The sequence below is a fragment of the Coturnix japonica genome, chromosome 13 (genome assembly GCF_001577835.2).
Source record: "Coturnix japonica isolate 7356 chromosome 13, Coturnix japonica 2.1, whole genome shotgun sequence".
Classification (NCBI taxonomy): Eukaryota; Metazoa; Chordata; class Aves; order Galliformes; family Phasianidae; genus Coturnix; species Coturnix japonica.
This window is the reverse complement of record NC_029528.1, coordinates 10,012,343-10,025,262: the sequence shown is the minus strand read 5'-3', so window position 1 is coordinate 10,025,262 and position 12,920 is coordinate 10,012,343. Positions and strand designations below refer to the sequence as shown.

General features: G+C 38.3%; 1 protein-coding gene across 2 annotated transcripts in view; it reads left to right on the top strand.

Moving 5' to 3' along the window:
* TTC1 (tetratricopeptide repeat domain 1) overlaps positions 1-12,920 on the top strand; it is a 31,413-nt gene that overhangs the window by 9,690 nt on the left and 8,803 nt on the right. For both annotated transcript variants that reach the window (XM_015876073.2, XM_015876072.2), the window contains exons 3-6: positions 1,067-1,127; positions 2,962-3,074; positions 5,162-5,198; positions 6,927-7,075. In XM_015876073.2, the coding sequence (XP_015731559.1) occupies positions 1,067-1,127; positions 2,962-3,074; positions 5,162-5,198; positions 6,927-7,075 (360 nt within the window). The remainder of the gene's footprint in view (positions 1-1,066; positions 1,128-2,961; positions 3,075-5,161; positions 5,199-6,926; positions 7,076-12,920) is intronic.

Sequence of the window (12,920 nt, the reverse complement as noted above, 5' to 3'; positions counted from 1 at the left end):
AGAGGAGAGAACCTCTGATTTTGTATTGTTTGTCAGTTACTTGGCATAGCTGTGAGGTGGTGCAGTGCTCCATAGAGTACTATATTTAGCTGTTTCCAAGGAGATGTTCTGTGCGATATTGATAATTGCATTAATCCTTGATTTACACAATCTGTGGGAAACGATTCCTTTTCTAGTGTTGGCTTTTTAATTGCTCAATGATCTGTAACTTCTGAACGCCTTGATTTGAGTCCCTTGTGCCTGCACGTTAGGGGCAAATCAGGGGTCAAATTGTCTTTGTTCTTTTTTTTTACTGTAGAAATGATTCACGAATGTGAGCATTGCTGCTTGTTAGTATTGTCTTCCTTACAAGTGTTTTGTCTTTACTTCTGTGAGGTATGCCTGCGTGTGCAAGCCTGCCTTTGTAAATACATTTCAGAGATGGCTTGATGACATCCTGTGTTTTCAGTGTCAGAGGCTAAGAGCATTCATGTCAACTCTGCTTGTGCCAAGCGTACTGTTAAGATATTCATGGATGAGAACACAACTCTGCTCAGCGTGTGCAATTTTCACTGTATAACAGAACAATCTTCCTGTCTCAGGGTCTGATGGTTTATTCACTCTGCATAAGAAATCTTTCAGAGAGGTATTATGAGCAGACCTGTTTCTAATTCAGGAAGCTGAAAATGCTTTGCACGTTTCTGAAAGTAACTGGATTTCTGGGGTGGAATTATTTCAAACAAAACTTTTGAGACTTAACATCTAAAATGCTTTCTATATAGTTGAGATGCACCAGTTGAATTGGTAAGGAATTAAGAAGTGAGCAACTGGCTTGCTGAATTACGAATGGTCTTGGTGCATAATGTTCATGAACTGGGGCTTTCTAACTGCCTTGTTGGTGTACTCTGGTGTTTTATGGATTATGAAGTCTATCACCTCACAGTGAATACAGGCAAGGGATCTTGGCACTAGCTAAAATTCTTCAGGTTGTATTTTATTGTTATTTTCATTCATAGTTTATTTGGAAGTACAGCTGACCTACTTGTTCGTTTCAGTTAAATAATTTGAGACATCTCTTCTTTTGTAGAAAAGAAGAAAGGAAAGCACAACGCTGAAGGAGAAAGGAAATGAACAGTTCAAGAAAGGAGGTGTGTTGGTAATCTTTGAATATTGTATGGAAACTGGGGAGTCTTAATTTAATACTTAGCCATCATAGTGATATTGCAGAAAATTCGTAGGAAAATCTTGCATTTATCATTTTTCAGCTTTATCATCTTTATCATTTATCACCCAGCTCTAGAGAACAGAAGGAGATAGCAGACTTCCTTAAGAATTAAGTTTGAATCACAAAGACTTGGATTGCTAAAGCAGGATTCTCATGAAAGTTGTGCTTAAATCCAAGAACATGATACAAAACTGACTGCCTTCCAAGTGCCAGGGCTTTTCTGACAATCAAAAAAGGCTTCCACCAGTCTTGAGTTTTGCTAATGTGATTGCTTAGAACTGATGAAGGCTCAGTGGCTCAGTAATTCTCTTGTAACTGTGTACATTTGCATGTGTCTTTTTATCCACTGGTTCAGTTTTTTATGTATACACTGTAGCTGCATAGACATTTATATGCATATTTACATATACATCACGTATACCAATGTGTATCTCTCTATATGTGCATCTACACACATGGTTTTGTATGAGTATGTACAGAGATATGCACTTTTATATAGATGTACACAACCATGCACCATGGAGACCTCTACATTAAAAAAGATCTAAATATGTGTGAGTTACTGACTTACACTGGAACTGGATGTGTTGTGAACATGGTTAATCTGTAGCAGCAGGGTTGAGGTGAGCAGTAAATAATACCACCAGTGATATTAGGTAAAATGTATGAGGGGGAAAATGATCTTTGACATCCACCTTTGATTCTGAAGGTTAGAGGTTTCACAAAGAAACTAGAAAATGGAGATTAATGGTTCTCTCAGTCAGCAGGGACATGAACAGGTAACTCAATTTCCCAGGGGTATACTCCAATAATCAGATAGTGTTTTTCCTGTTGGAGGTCTCCTACTGTGTGCTGAAAAAGAGCAAGATTGCTGGGTAATGGTTTACCAATTCAGGCAAGTGCCAGAGCAGGCAGAAGGGGACTGATGGAACCATGAACGTAGCAAGCCTGTAATATGGGCCGTCTTTTGAGATCTTATCCATAACTGTCTCTTGACAAATCTTTTGTTGGATCTGTTCAGTGTGCCTGTGCTGCTAATGCCTGTCAAATTGCTTACTGATCAGAAATAAACTTTTAAGCACCTGGATGATCACTGGCTAATACGGACAGAAATAATTGCTCTGCTTTTAGGAGAATGCATTTGTCAGCGAGCAGGCCATTGCGCGCAGGCAGTATATATACCTTTCCATTATTTCTTTCTACCATTATTGGAAAGAAATAATGTACTTAATCACTGGTCCTTGCTTTAGACCGGATTTGATGATGGATGACCATTTGACCATTGGGTGTCAATGGGTTTATGTCAGTCATTGAGGAGGTTGGGGCAGTTATCTCCCAAGCAGCTGAGAGCAGAATACTGGTAGAATACCATGTCCAGTATGTGTTCCTTTCAGGGCAAGGAAGGATTCAACCTCTGAGGCTGATGGTACTTTCTCAACAAATAGGACAAAACAGCTTCAGGAGTGAGACCTGCATGCACAGCATGCTGTACTCAGTACACTAAGCACAAGTCTACTGTTCTGCTCCTGTAAGGCTGCTGATTTAATTGATTGTCATTTATATGGATGGTAGTCAGTCATGTACTTTGTCAAAGAGCAACTACTGCTTCTGACCACTGGTTTAATATTGCATCACATATTGAGAAACATTTCCAAAGAAATCCTAGTCAAGTGATTCACTAACCATACTGGTATTTGAAATAAAATGATTTGTTGCTTTCTCCTTGATATTTTTTTTTTCCCTTATTGCATCTACAGACTATGGAGAGGCGGAAGACTCTTACACAAAGGCTCTGCAAATCTGTCCAGCCTGCTTCCAAAAGGATAGGGCTGTTTTGTTTTCAAACAGAGCTGCTGCAAAAATGAAACAGGTGAATATTCTTTCTATTTTATGAAATGACTAGTATTGATTGTATGAAATTATGAAGTCATTTGGGATCTGTAACAAGGGAAAGGAATTGCTTCATTTGCAGTCTTTGTTGCTTGTTTATTCTCTCAAGCCCCTAGCAGGAATGACAGTATGCTTGGTTCTACTGAGGGTTAATTCAGAACTGAAAGTTGCAGTTGGAACTGTTCAGAGTTCCTCTTGACATTAAAAAACAATCAGTGTTTGAAATATATTCTCCTTTAAACAAATTTGAAGTTCGTGTGCAACAGATGTCTTTAAGCATGTTTAGAGTGTACAGACCAGATTGCTCAGAAGTGTGGCTAGTGTTTTTTCTATAAACATGGGTAGTTGTGTACTTGCAAAATAATTTGTCCAGATGCTTTAAAGCATAAGCAGGACTTCTAACTGCTAATTCAGTTTGTGTCTTCCTTCATAGTAGCTGTATTGTAATGTAGATCTACATAGCAGGGCAGTGTCTGAAGAGAATGGCTGCAGCTTTCTTCATATCTTTTCTATTCCTTACCCAGAGACAGGTGCCCAGTTGTTCCCAGAATCTGCATTCACTGTAGGCAGAATGGAAGCCCTAGGATCAACTCTGTCTGAACAGAAACTAAACAGTTTACTTTGTAAGCTGATAATTGATTTTAAGGAATAACAGTTAAAAGTTCTTTGTGTAAGTGAAGATTTCATCTTTATAAACAAGCTGTTGGACTGCCATAATACTGGAAGAATGGGAGGAGAACCATTATGCCTGTTTGAGTTAATACAGTATGTGGTCATGCTACTATTTGACTACAATGGGAGCTAGAAGGACATATCAGCAAGTATTTGGTAACACTTTTCTGGTTCACAGGGATGTTCAGAGCCTAAATTTAGTTGTCTGAGGTATCTGTATGGCTTTTTATCATTATTAAAGAAGTATGTCTCTTCAGGCTATCAACATGGTGCTAAGTTACCTCTTCTTTCTGAATAAGTGAAAGTAAGAATTCAAGAGAAATTACTCCCTACTTTTGTTTTAAGATTAAATTGTTCTGGAAGAGTAGAACAGTAACTCCTATAATCTTTTTGTCCCCGTGCAAAGTTAACTTCCTTGCAGCTCTTTTCTAATGTTGAGACAGACGGAGCTCTGTTTGGGAATGTACCTTGCAGCCATATTTAGGTATAAATAAATAATTGTTCAGACAGAATTATCTAACTTGCTTTTGGGATACTAAATTGTTTGACCAGACAAATGGAATACAGTAGTAGCAGATGCTACCTTTTGAATGCTCTAAACTGAAAAACATCCTCAGAACCCAGTTGTTAACTAGAAAACAAATCCAGTAATTTCCAAATGATGACAAGATGATAAAAGAACTATTCACAGACTGAAAACCTCACCTACAGATTAGTGGAACCTCCCAGACCAAAACCTTACTCTGAAAGTAACACAGAGTAGCCTTTTTGTTTTGTTTATTTCTTGAAGCCCCTTTAGTTTAGATGAAAATAGGTTCTTTATCTGAGTCTTCTTCCTCCTTGTTTTCTTTTTCTCCGTTATAAGCAGATTGCTTGGCTCTCTTTCTCTAACTATGGTTGTCTGGGCACACCAAAATCTTGTCCCTACAGCTTCTGGCAGTCTTGGGCATTTTCCCTGATGGAGGAAGTTATATTAGCACTAAAGGAATATCTTTTTTCTAAATGTCTTAGCTCGTACAGACAAGAATTTATCTGGCAGTCCTGGGAACAGTCTGTTCCAACCACTTAATTAATTGACATACGTCGAAGAGCCATAGCTCAGTTAAGCTAAGGCCTGCAGATGTGACTCAGCCTTTTGACTGCAGCTTGCTGTGGGCTGCTCAGTGCAGACCGATTAGTGGGGCAGCCGTGCAATTTTGAAGGCAGGCAGCCTTTGCAGAGAGGAAGCTAATCACTGGTAAAGAGCTTAAAATCAGAAGCAATGGTATGAAAAGCCTTGATTACATGACCATCCCTGTTCCTTGGAATGCCAGATAAACCTTTTTGCTTGCATTTGAAAGTAATCTGTTTTCAAGAAACACGGTTTAAGTATAACAAAACTGTTCTGTGTTCTAGGACAAGACAGAAGCTGCCTTAAACGACTGCAGCAAAGGTATGACTTTGTCTTTCCAGTGTTTTGCTCTTGTGCTAGATGTTTGATGAGTAAATGACACCAATTAGTGTTTTACAACAGAATTATGACTTTGGGCATAACAGTCTTTAAATAACTGATAGAAAAATTGTAATGGAAAACATCTCAATCTAGAATTATTTATTTTGTGACATATGAATGAAACTTATTATCTGTAATAATTTACTTTCTGTTCTCTTGTGCCAGCAGGACTGCTGTTGCTGCTTTTTTTATATATAAATATCAGAACATTTCTATTGTGGAAGCTGTTAGACTTACTTTTATAAACCCACTTCCACCTGCATTTCCCCTCAAACCTTGGTTTAATCCCAAAGTCCAAAGAACTGCGGGGCCTCATAGAATTAAAAGCATTATCAGTTCCCTTTTATGCAGGGCTTTTGCTTTGTCACAAGGGCTTTTGCTTTCCTGTTTTTGTCCTGCATAGTTTTATCTCTGCAACTTCTAGTGAAATCGTTTCAGCTGTGTATTGCTTTATTGCTTCCACCCACTCACCCATGCTCGAATATTTGTTAAACTCCCCATGATAGCTGGGGAAAAATGTCCGAATTACCAATCAGAAAACTAATCCAATGGCTGAGAGCCAGTACTGCTTGTACAGTAAATAGGCATTTGTATGTTTTAAAAGTAACCTTGAAGGTAACAAATTCTAGCTGACCTCTCTCATTCCCAGGTTTTGCGTTGTTTTGGTGGTGGTGCATTTTCAAAATCATTTCTGATAATTTTCTGGTGGCTTATAGAGAACTGGTATGTTTTGCTGCAGTGAGGCTTAAACTGACCATTGCTTGTTGCTCCCCAGGGACCTGGCTTACAAGCTGCAATGCAACACCTACAACATAGCAGAGCAATTCACATTTGCCTGCAACTTGCTGACTGTAGTATTGTCTTTGTCCTTCCAGAAGAAATAAGCAATGGGATACTTGCATAATCCGAGTTATTGTTGTCCTGAGAACAATTTTAATGGGATAACAAAAAATAAGGCAGGATTTTGTACTTCCTTTTCCTATGATGAAAAATAGGTGAATAAATTCTTGAGAAATTAGCAGCAGGTTGTGAATTGTAAATTTAGCATTTAGTTGTAACTGTACCAGCCGACCTGTTAATGTGTGCCAAGAGAACAAGACAAAGAAAAGCTTAAATTCCATCCATGGGCCTTTGTGCAAACGTGTAGATCCTGTATAACCTTTTATGGATTCACAACCCAATTTTGATTGTTTGATATTGGAGATGTTCAGAAAAATACTAGTTAGTTGTTCTGGAGTTTGTCTCAACTTATACTGAGACAAACAAGGGAATGCTTGATTTCCCAGCTATATGCATCTTACGGTGTATTTAACCTTAAATACAGTCCAATAATATTTATTTATTATGTATTCAAAAGCTGAAAGATATCTTAGGGAATCCTCAAGTTTTTGATTCATCACATCATCTCTGTGCATTAGAAGTCATTTCTGTGTAGTGATGATTGTAGACATTAAATGAAAGATGGTCATTTCCATTAGACTTTCACAGCCAAGGATGAAGAGTGCTTTTCTAAATTATGATTTAGCACTTAAACTGGGACTGCTTCATTCTAAGCTACATTATAAAAATAACTGTTAATATTAAAAAATTTATACACACTTAAGAATTCATTGTAACAGCTGTAGAAATGTTGCAAGTAAAATGCTGTGCTTTATTTTTGTTTTCTAGCAGTGGAATTAGATCCTAACTATATTAGAGCTTTGCTGAGAAGAGCAGAACTACATGAAAAAACAGAAAAACTAGATGAAGCTCTGGAAGATTATAAAGCAATCCTAGAAAAAGATCCATCAATTCATCAAGCCAGAGAAGCTTGTATGGTAAGCCTTTTTAGTATACTTTGGCTCAACTTCAAAATCAAGTCTTTCCTTTCCTAGTCTAAATATTCAGTACTCTTAACACAAGCCTGCTAAAGCAGGTTCCCTACAGCAGGTCGTGCAGGCATGCATCCAGGTGGGTTTTGAATATTTCCAGAGAAGGAGTCTTTACAACCTCTCTGGACAGCGTGTTCCAGTGCTCCATCACTCTGACTTTGGAGAAGTTCTTCCTTGTGCATCTTGTCACTGAATATATTACAGTTCTCACTTCTGTTCTAGTTTGATTCTACCTGAGGGATATCTTGTAACTGAATGCAGTAACATTTTTAAAATACCCTTCTAAGTAACCTTACAATACACTTATACCAAACTTTCAATTCTTGTGTCCACTTTCACTGAACACTGTAAATACTTAAGGATTAAAGGTTTCTTGGGGAAATTTTGTTGTATTACTAGAAGAATTAAAAAAAAAATGTAATAAAAGTTCTTTAAAGTTTGCTTGGACTTCAGGAAGTGGCAGCTTTATTGAATGAAGGTAAACTTGCTAATACTTCACGAACCCCCATCTATCAAGTAAATAATGTCTACTCAATAAGAATTTAAAGTCAGCCAGTTTATTTAAGGTTTTAAATAACTGTGGTTTTGAAAGAATGTGTGCAAATGAAGGGTAGCTGTTATCAAATATAACCAGTGGTCACTTTCTGTCAGAGCAGGAGCTTCATGTCATGGAGTGTGAATGGCTTGTGAGCATCAGAGTGCCTGGAAGGAGCTGACTGCCTTCCACAGGGAAAGCAACAACGTTTTCAAGCTAGCTTTTCAATTCCATTTTAGGATAAGTGGATGCAGTTTTTAAATATAATGCTTAGTTGGGCACTCAAATCCATATGACATACTTGACTTTAATAGCTTGTTAAATTTTCAAAGGGCATCAGTGTTCTATGTTCAGCTTCTCGTCAGTGAAACTGCCCTATAAAGGAAAAAAGTTTACTCCCAGAAATTTTCAGTAAAAGCCACTTTCTGTATGTTGCTGCAAAAAAATGATTTCAGGGTTTGGGTTTAATTATTTTAATTCTCTATTTGTGAAAATAAAGTATTAGTAGTGATTTTTTAAATTCCCCTCCCCCATACCATGGTGTTGTAATGACACATTAGGAAGTGCTTTAATAGCGTATTAGACAAGAAGCCTTGCCTGAAATTACTTCCTTTGGGACTAGATCAATTGCACTGATGGCATAAAAGTACTCTGCTTAACTGTGTAACTCCTGTTAGTGGTAAGGGTAAGATTTCACACAGCAGCTGAAGTGTTGAACTGCCTGCTGCTTACAGAGCTGTCCGGTTGCTTTTCTCGTGCTTATGCTGGTATGAATCCATGACTGGCCTTACAGAGATGGCTGGAGATATATATATGGAGATATAGACATATATATATGTGACTCTGGCAGACAACTAACCTGACTAGATGGAAAAACATCTATAAGCAAGCAAAAGAAAAAAAAAACAGCAACCAAAAAGCCTCAAAGAGTAGCTTTACTCTGCCTTGGCTTTCTGCATTCAGACGAGTCCTACTATAGTTACTGGTGAGGAGGAAAGATGTGGTCAAGGCAGTGCAGGAACTGGGCTGGTCACTTCTGGCAGCACCCAATGATAAGGTCAGTTTACTGTGCTGTGAAACAACCCCCTGATGCTTGTTGCGTGCATCTGAGAGCAGGAGTGCGTTTTATCACCTAGCTCTTGGCAATGGCTTAATAAATGACCGGCTTGTCAAACATCGTTACTGCAGGGGCAGTGAACGTGATGTATCCATCATGGTTGAGAAAAGAATATTTGTGTTGGCCATGTTTATAGTCTCCTAGACTATGGCTTATTTGATCCAGGAATTCAGCCAAGGAATCTGCTGACGTTTCTAAAGGAAACGATGGGATTTAGTTTCTGTAGCGTGTAGTCTTTTAGCATTAGCCTTGATCCAAGAAAGAGGCCTAATGTAATCTAGTCAGTTACTCAGTAAAACAGTGTTAGCGTGTTTTAGCAGCTCTTCATACAAACAACAACTGTGCAGATCTGACACTGTTATGAAGGACCAGCTAGGACTCCATAGATTAAGATGTGAGAACACTGTCATAAAGAGTTTGAAATGTGCATTTTAGCTGACCTGAGCCCCCTAAATGTTCAGATGCTCTCCTTTCTGTCTCTTTCAAAACCACAATTTTCTTTCCCTACCTGCTGAAGATTTGTTCCAGTAGAGAATCAGAAACAGTGCTGCTGTTCTTCCTGGTCATCTTTCAGGAGTGTTTCAGAATGATCAGTTATTTACTCACAACTTTTGTAGCTGGAAAGCACAGTTTGACTGTTACGTGCACGTTGTGCTCCTTGACCTCATGTTAGTAGGCAGATTTCAGGTCACATGTGGTGTAGGGTACGTTGTACAAAATGCCCTCGGTTTGCATTACAGAGGGATTTATGGCATTCTGCCTTGAGTTGGTCCTGATCTTGGTCAAGCTTCAGGGTAAATGCAGTATTTTGAGATTGAGGCTTTAAAGCCTCCGTTCCCCCCTTGAAAATTTGTTAATGAAATACTCACTCCGCTAATTTCATGCTTTTTAAAATAATCATAATAGATCTCTAAATTTTATAATAAAAGACGTAGTTCTAGATATAATGTTGTCTCCATGTATGTAATCAGCAGATCTGTAATATGTCGGGACTAAGAGGTTCTGCTTTATTGTGATGTAAAGTGCCCAGCTCTTTGCAGAGCTAGTTCAGCAATTCTGTGCCTCTGCTGGTAATGAAAATGATGCATCAAGAGAATCTGCAAATTAGCTTTGTTCACTGTGAGAGCCAATCTTTCTCCTTCCTCCATATAAGAAATATTTCACATACTGCTTTAGGAAATATAATAATCTTGTTAAATGGTGGTTTAAAAGAAGTTAAATGAGCAGTAATTCTTTTCTTAGGTTCCTGATTTGTTAGCTGCTTTAAAATTTCAGTACAGCTTATATGTCGGAAGTATAGCACTCTTTAAAGCCCGCTGTTGCACACTTTGGTTACCTGTGACGTCATTCATGCCAGATAAAACAGTTTGAAATTCTGTCTTGTGGTCAATTCATCCCTACTGATGCTTTCCCAGAGGTCATTAAATTATATGGTATCAATCCTTAGGTTTTGTTTTTAGAAGATATATAATGGTGTTGTGTGAATTTTAGCTTCAGCACAGTTTGTGAGGGAGTGGCAGACCAGATAAACTTATTTACCAAAAGAAGCTGTACTTTGAGATAAGTGTCACAGAACAAGATGAATAGCCATGTTCATGGATACCGTTCTATAGATAAGTCACCTTAGATGTACTTTTCTGGAGTGAGAAATGCTGAGTGTTTGGAATAGAACTATTCAGACGTACAAAACACAGAACGTGTATTTCTGATCAAGTATTCAGGTCTTCATTTCATGCTAAAGGCTAATGTCCATATGAGAGAGATTCTGTGTAAGCAAAGTCATCCAAGATACAGCAAATGTGTTGTAGTTTAGCCTGGCAGGTAGCTGAGTACCACAGAATCATTTGTCTGCTCCTCCAGTTCCCAGTAGGAAAGGGAAGAGAATAGAAAAAAAGAGCACAACAAAGTAGAACTCGTGGGTTGTGATAAAACTGCTAGGATAGAAGAAAGGAAGAGCGAATTCACAGCCATGATGCAAACTGAATTTACAGCCTGGGGATATCCACACATTTCCGTGTGGACAGCTTGGGTCCAGATCTGCACCCAAGTTAATAAGCCCCTCTGGGTCAGCAGGAGTTGGATGGCGTCTGACTGTGCTAATTAGATCTGATTCACTGGTGGTGGTATTGGGCCTAAGCTTGTTTCAGGCTTATCCACCTCTGTGTACATGCATTGTACTTTCATATTGATTTTTCAGTTTTTATGGGGTATAACCCTCTCTTCCCCATCAGTGTTGAAAGTGCCAGTGTTCACCAGTCAATACTGTTTTGAACAGGAGGAATAGTCAGGCAGATTTTTTTTTAACTTGACATGAACATCTTATTTCACTGTAGCAATGTTATCAGAATGACAAACCCATCCGTGATGACTGGAGCTATAAAATACAGGAAGGAACTAAATTAGAAAATTGAATTCTTTAAATGTGTTCAGAAGCCAATTATCACAAGGGAAGTACATAAGGACTGAATTCCACACCTGTTACCGTAGTTTACAACTGTAATTAACTTACTGATAGCGCCATTTCAGCAGATCTGTCTTATTTGCCATGGCCATATAATTGGATCCTGAGCTGCCAGGGTTGTGTAGTAATGTGTAGTATGTAAGTTTTAAATAGTACCTTCTGAAAATATGAAAAAAGATGCAGTGTGAATGACAGTTGTTTTTTATATATATTTTTCATATACAAAGGCTGCTCAAAAGTGTCATCTCCTATTTTATTATGTTGGCTCTTGATGTCAGTGGTAGATATTGGTGGTATGGAAGCAAAGGTTGAACCTTCCCACCCATATTCCATTGCATGCTGTTGCTGTGTGATAGATGGCAGCAGAGAGGCACTCTGATACAACAGCATCTGACATGGAAGTGTGTATGAAGCACAGGAGCAGAAATGAATTCCTCCACGTGGAGAGAATAGTACATTGGGTGACATTCGTTGACTCTTGGTAAATATTGACAGAGACCAAACAGTGAGTGTGAGCACACTGAGGTGATGGGTGGTGCATTTCAACAGTGGGTCACCTCTGCTGGCACAGACTTTTTACAAGCACAGTGTACAGGTTCTTGTTTATTGCCTGTGAAAATGCATAGGTAATGGTGGTTACTGTGATGAAAAACAATGTTTTGTAGCTGAGAATTTGCTCTATCAAGTAACGTTATTGTGCTCTTAGGATCTGTTGTAGTTTCCATGGAAATAAATAGGAGGCATTACTTTTGGAGTGATCTAAGCTGTATTTAACTGATGCAATAGTAAATGAAGTGAATATGAAACTATAGTTTAAAATGGTCATTACAGTCAATTTGCAAAACAGTGCTGCTGTTTGAGATGGAAGATGAGCCACAGCTGTTTTAAGTGTAAATGGGAATCTCTACACTAGGAATACATCGACCATGCTGTTATTTAATGCTTATTAGAAATGTAATCAAGTTTTTACCTGTGGCAGTGCACAGATTTAGCACTTGTGCCATTTCTGAGGAGGGAAAAAGCATGAACAAAATGCCTTGTACTAACAACTTGCTCAGGATGAACTTCTTGGTTGGAAGTTCTCTCTCCATGATGAATCATCAAATTGGAGTCCTCAATAGAAATATGACAACATTGCATAATGAGGTGTTGCTCATTAATCTATATCCTGAAGTTCATAGACAGCTACTTCAGTCACTTTCTGATAAGATACTTTTATCTAGAAGATCTTCAGATTTTCTGTTTTCATTTCCCTGAAGCTGTCTGCCAATTCAAACTGACTTTACAGATGTTTTTCCCCAATAGACCTGTTCTAGTGCTCGGAAGTCAAATTCAGCACTTGCTTAATTTCTCTAGTGTCTCTTAGCGATATTTAATGTATGTGGTAGAGGAGATAGGGCTAAAATGTACTTTTAATTCTAGGTCTCTTAAATTCCCTGCACTCTTCAGTTAAAATACTAGGCAAGCAGATCAGATTCCTTATTCAGCTGTAAAAATGTGTGCCTGTATGAAACCTGCGCTTACAAGTTGCAGCTTGCTGTGTGTCTATGAATTGATGTCAGAGGATGAATTACAAGTTTCCATAGTAGGATAAAAGTGTTGGTTTGACACTAGGATTTTTTTTAAGGGTATAAACAATGTATCCCGGGTGTGTGTATGAACGTTTCCTATGCTTAAC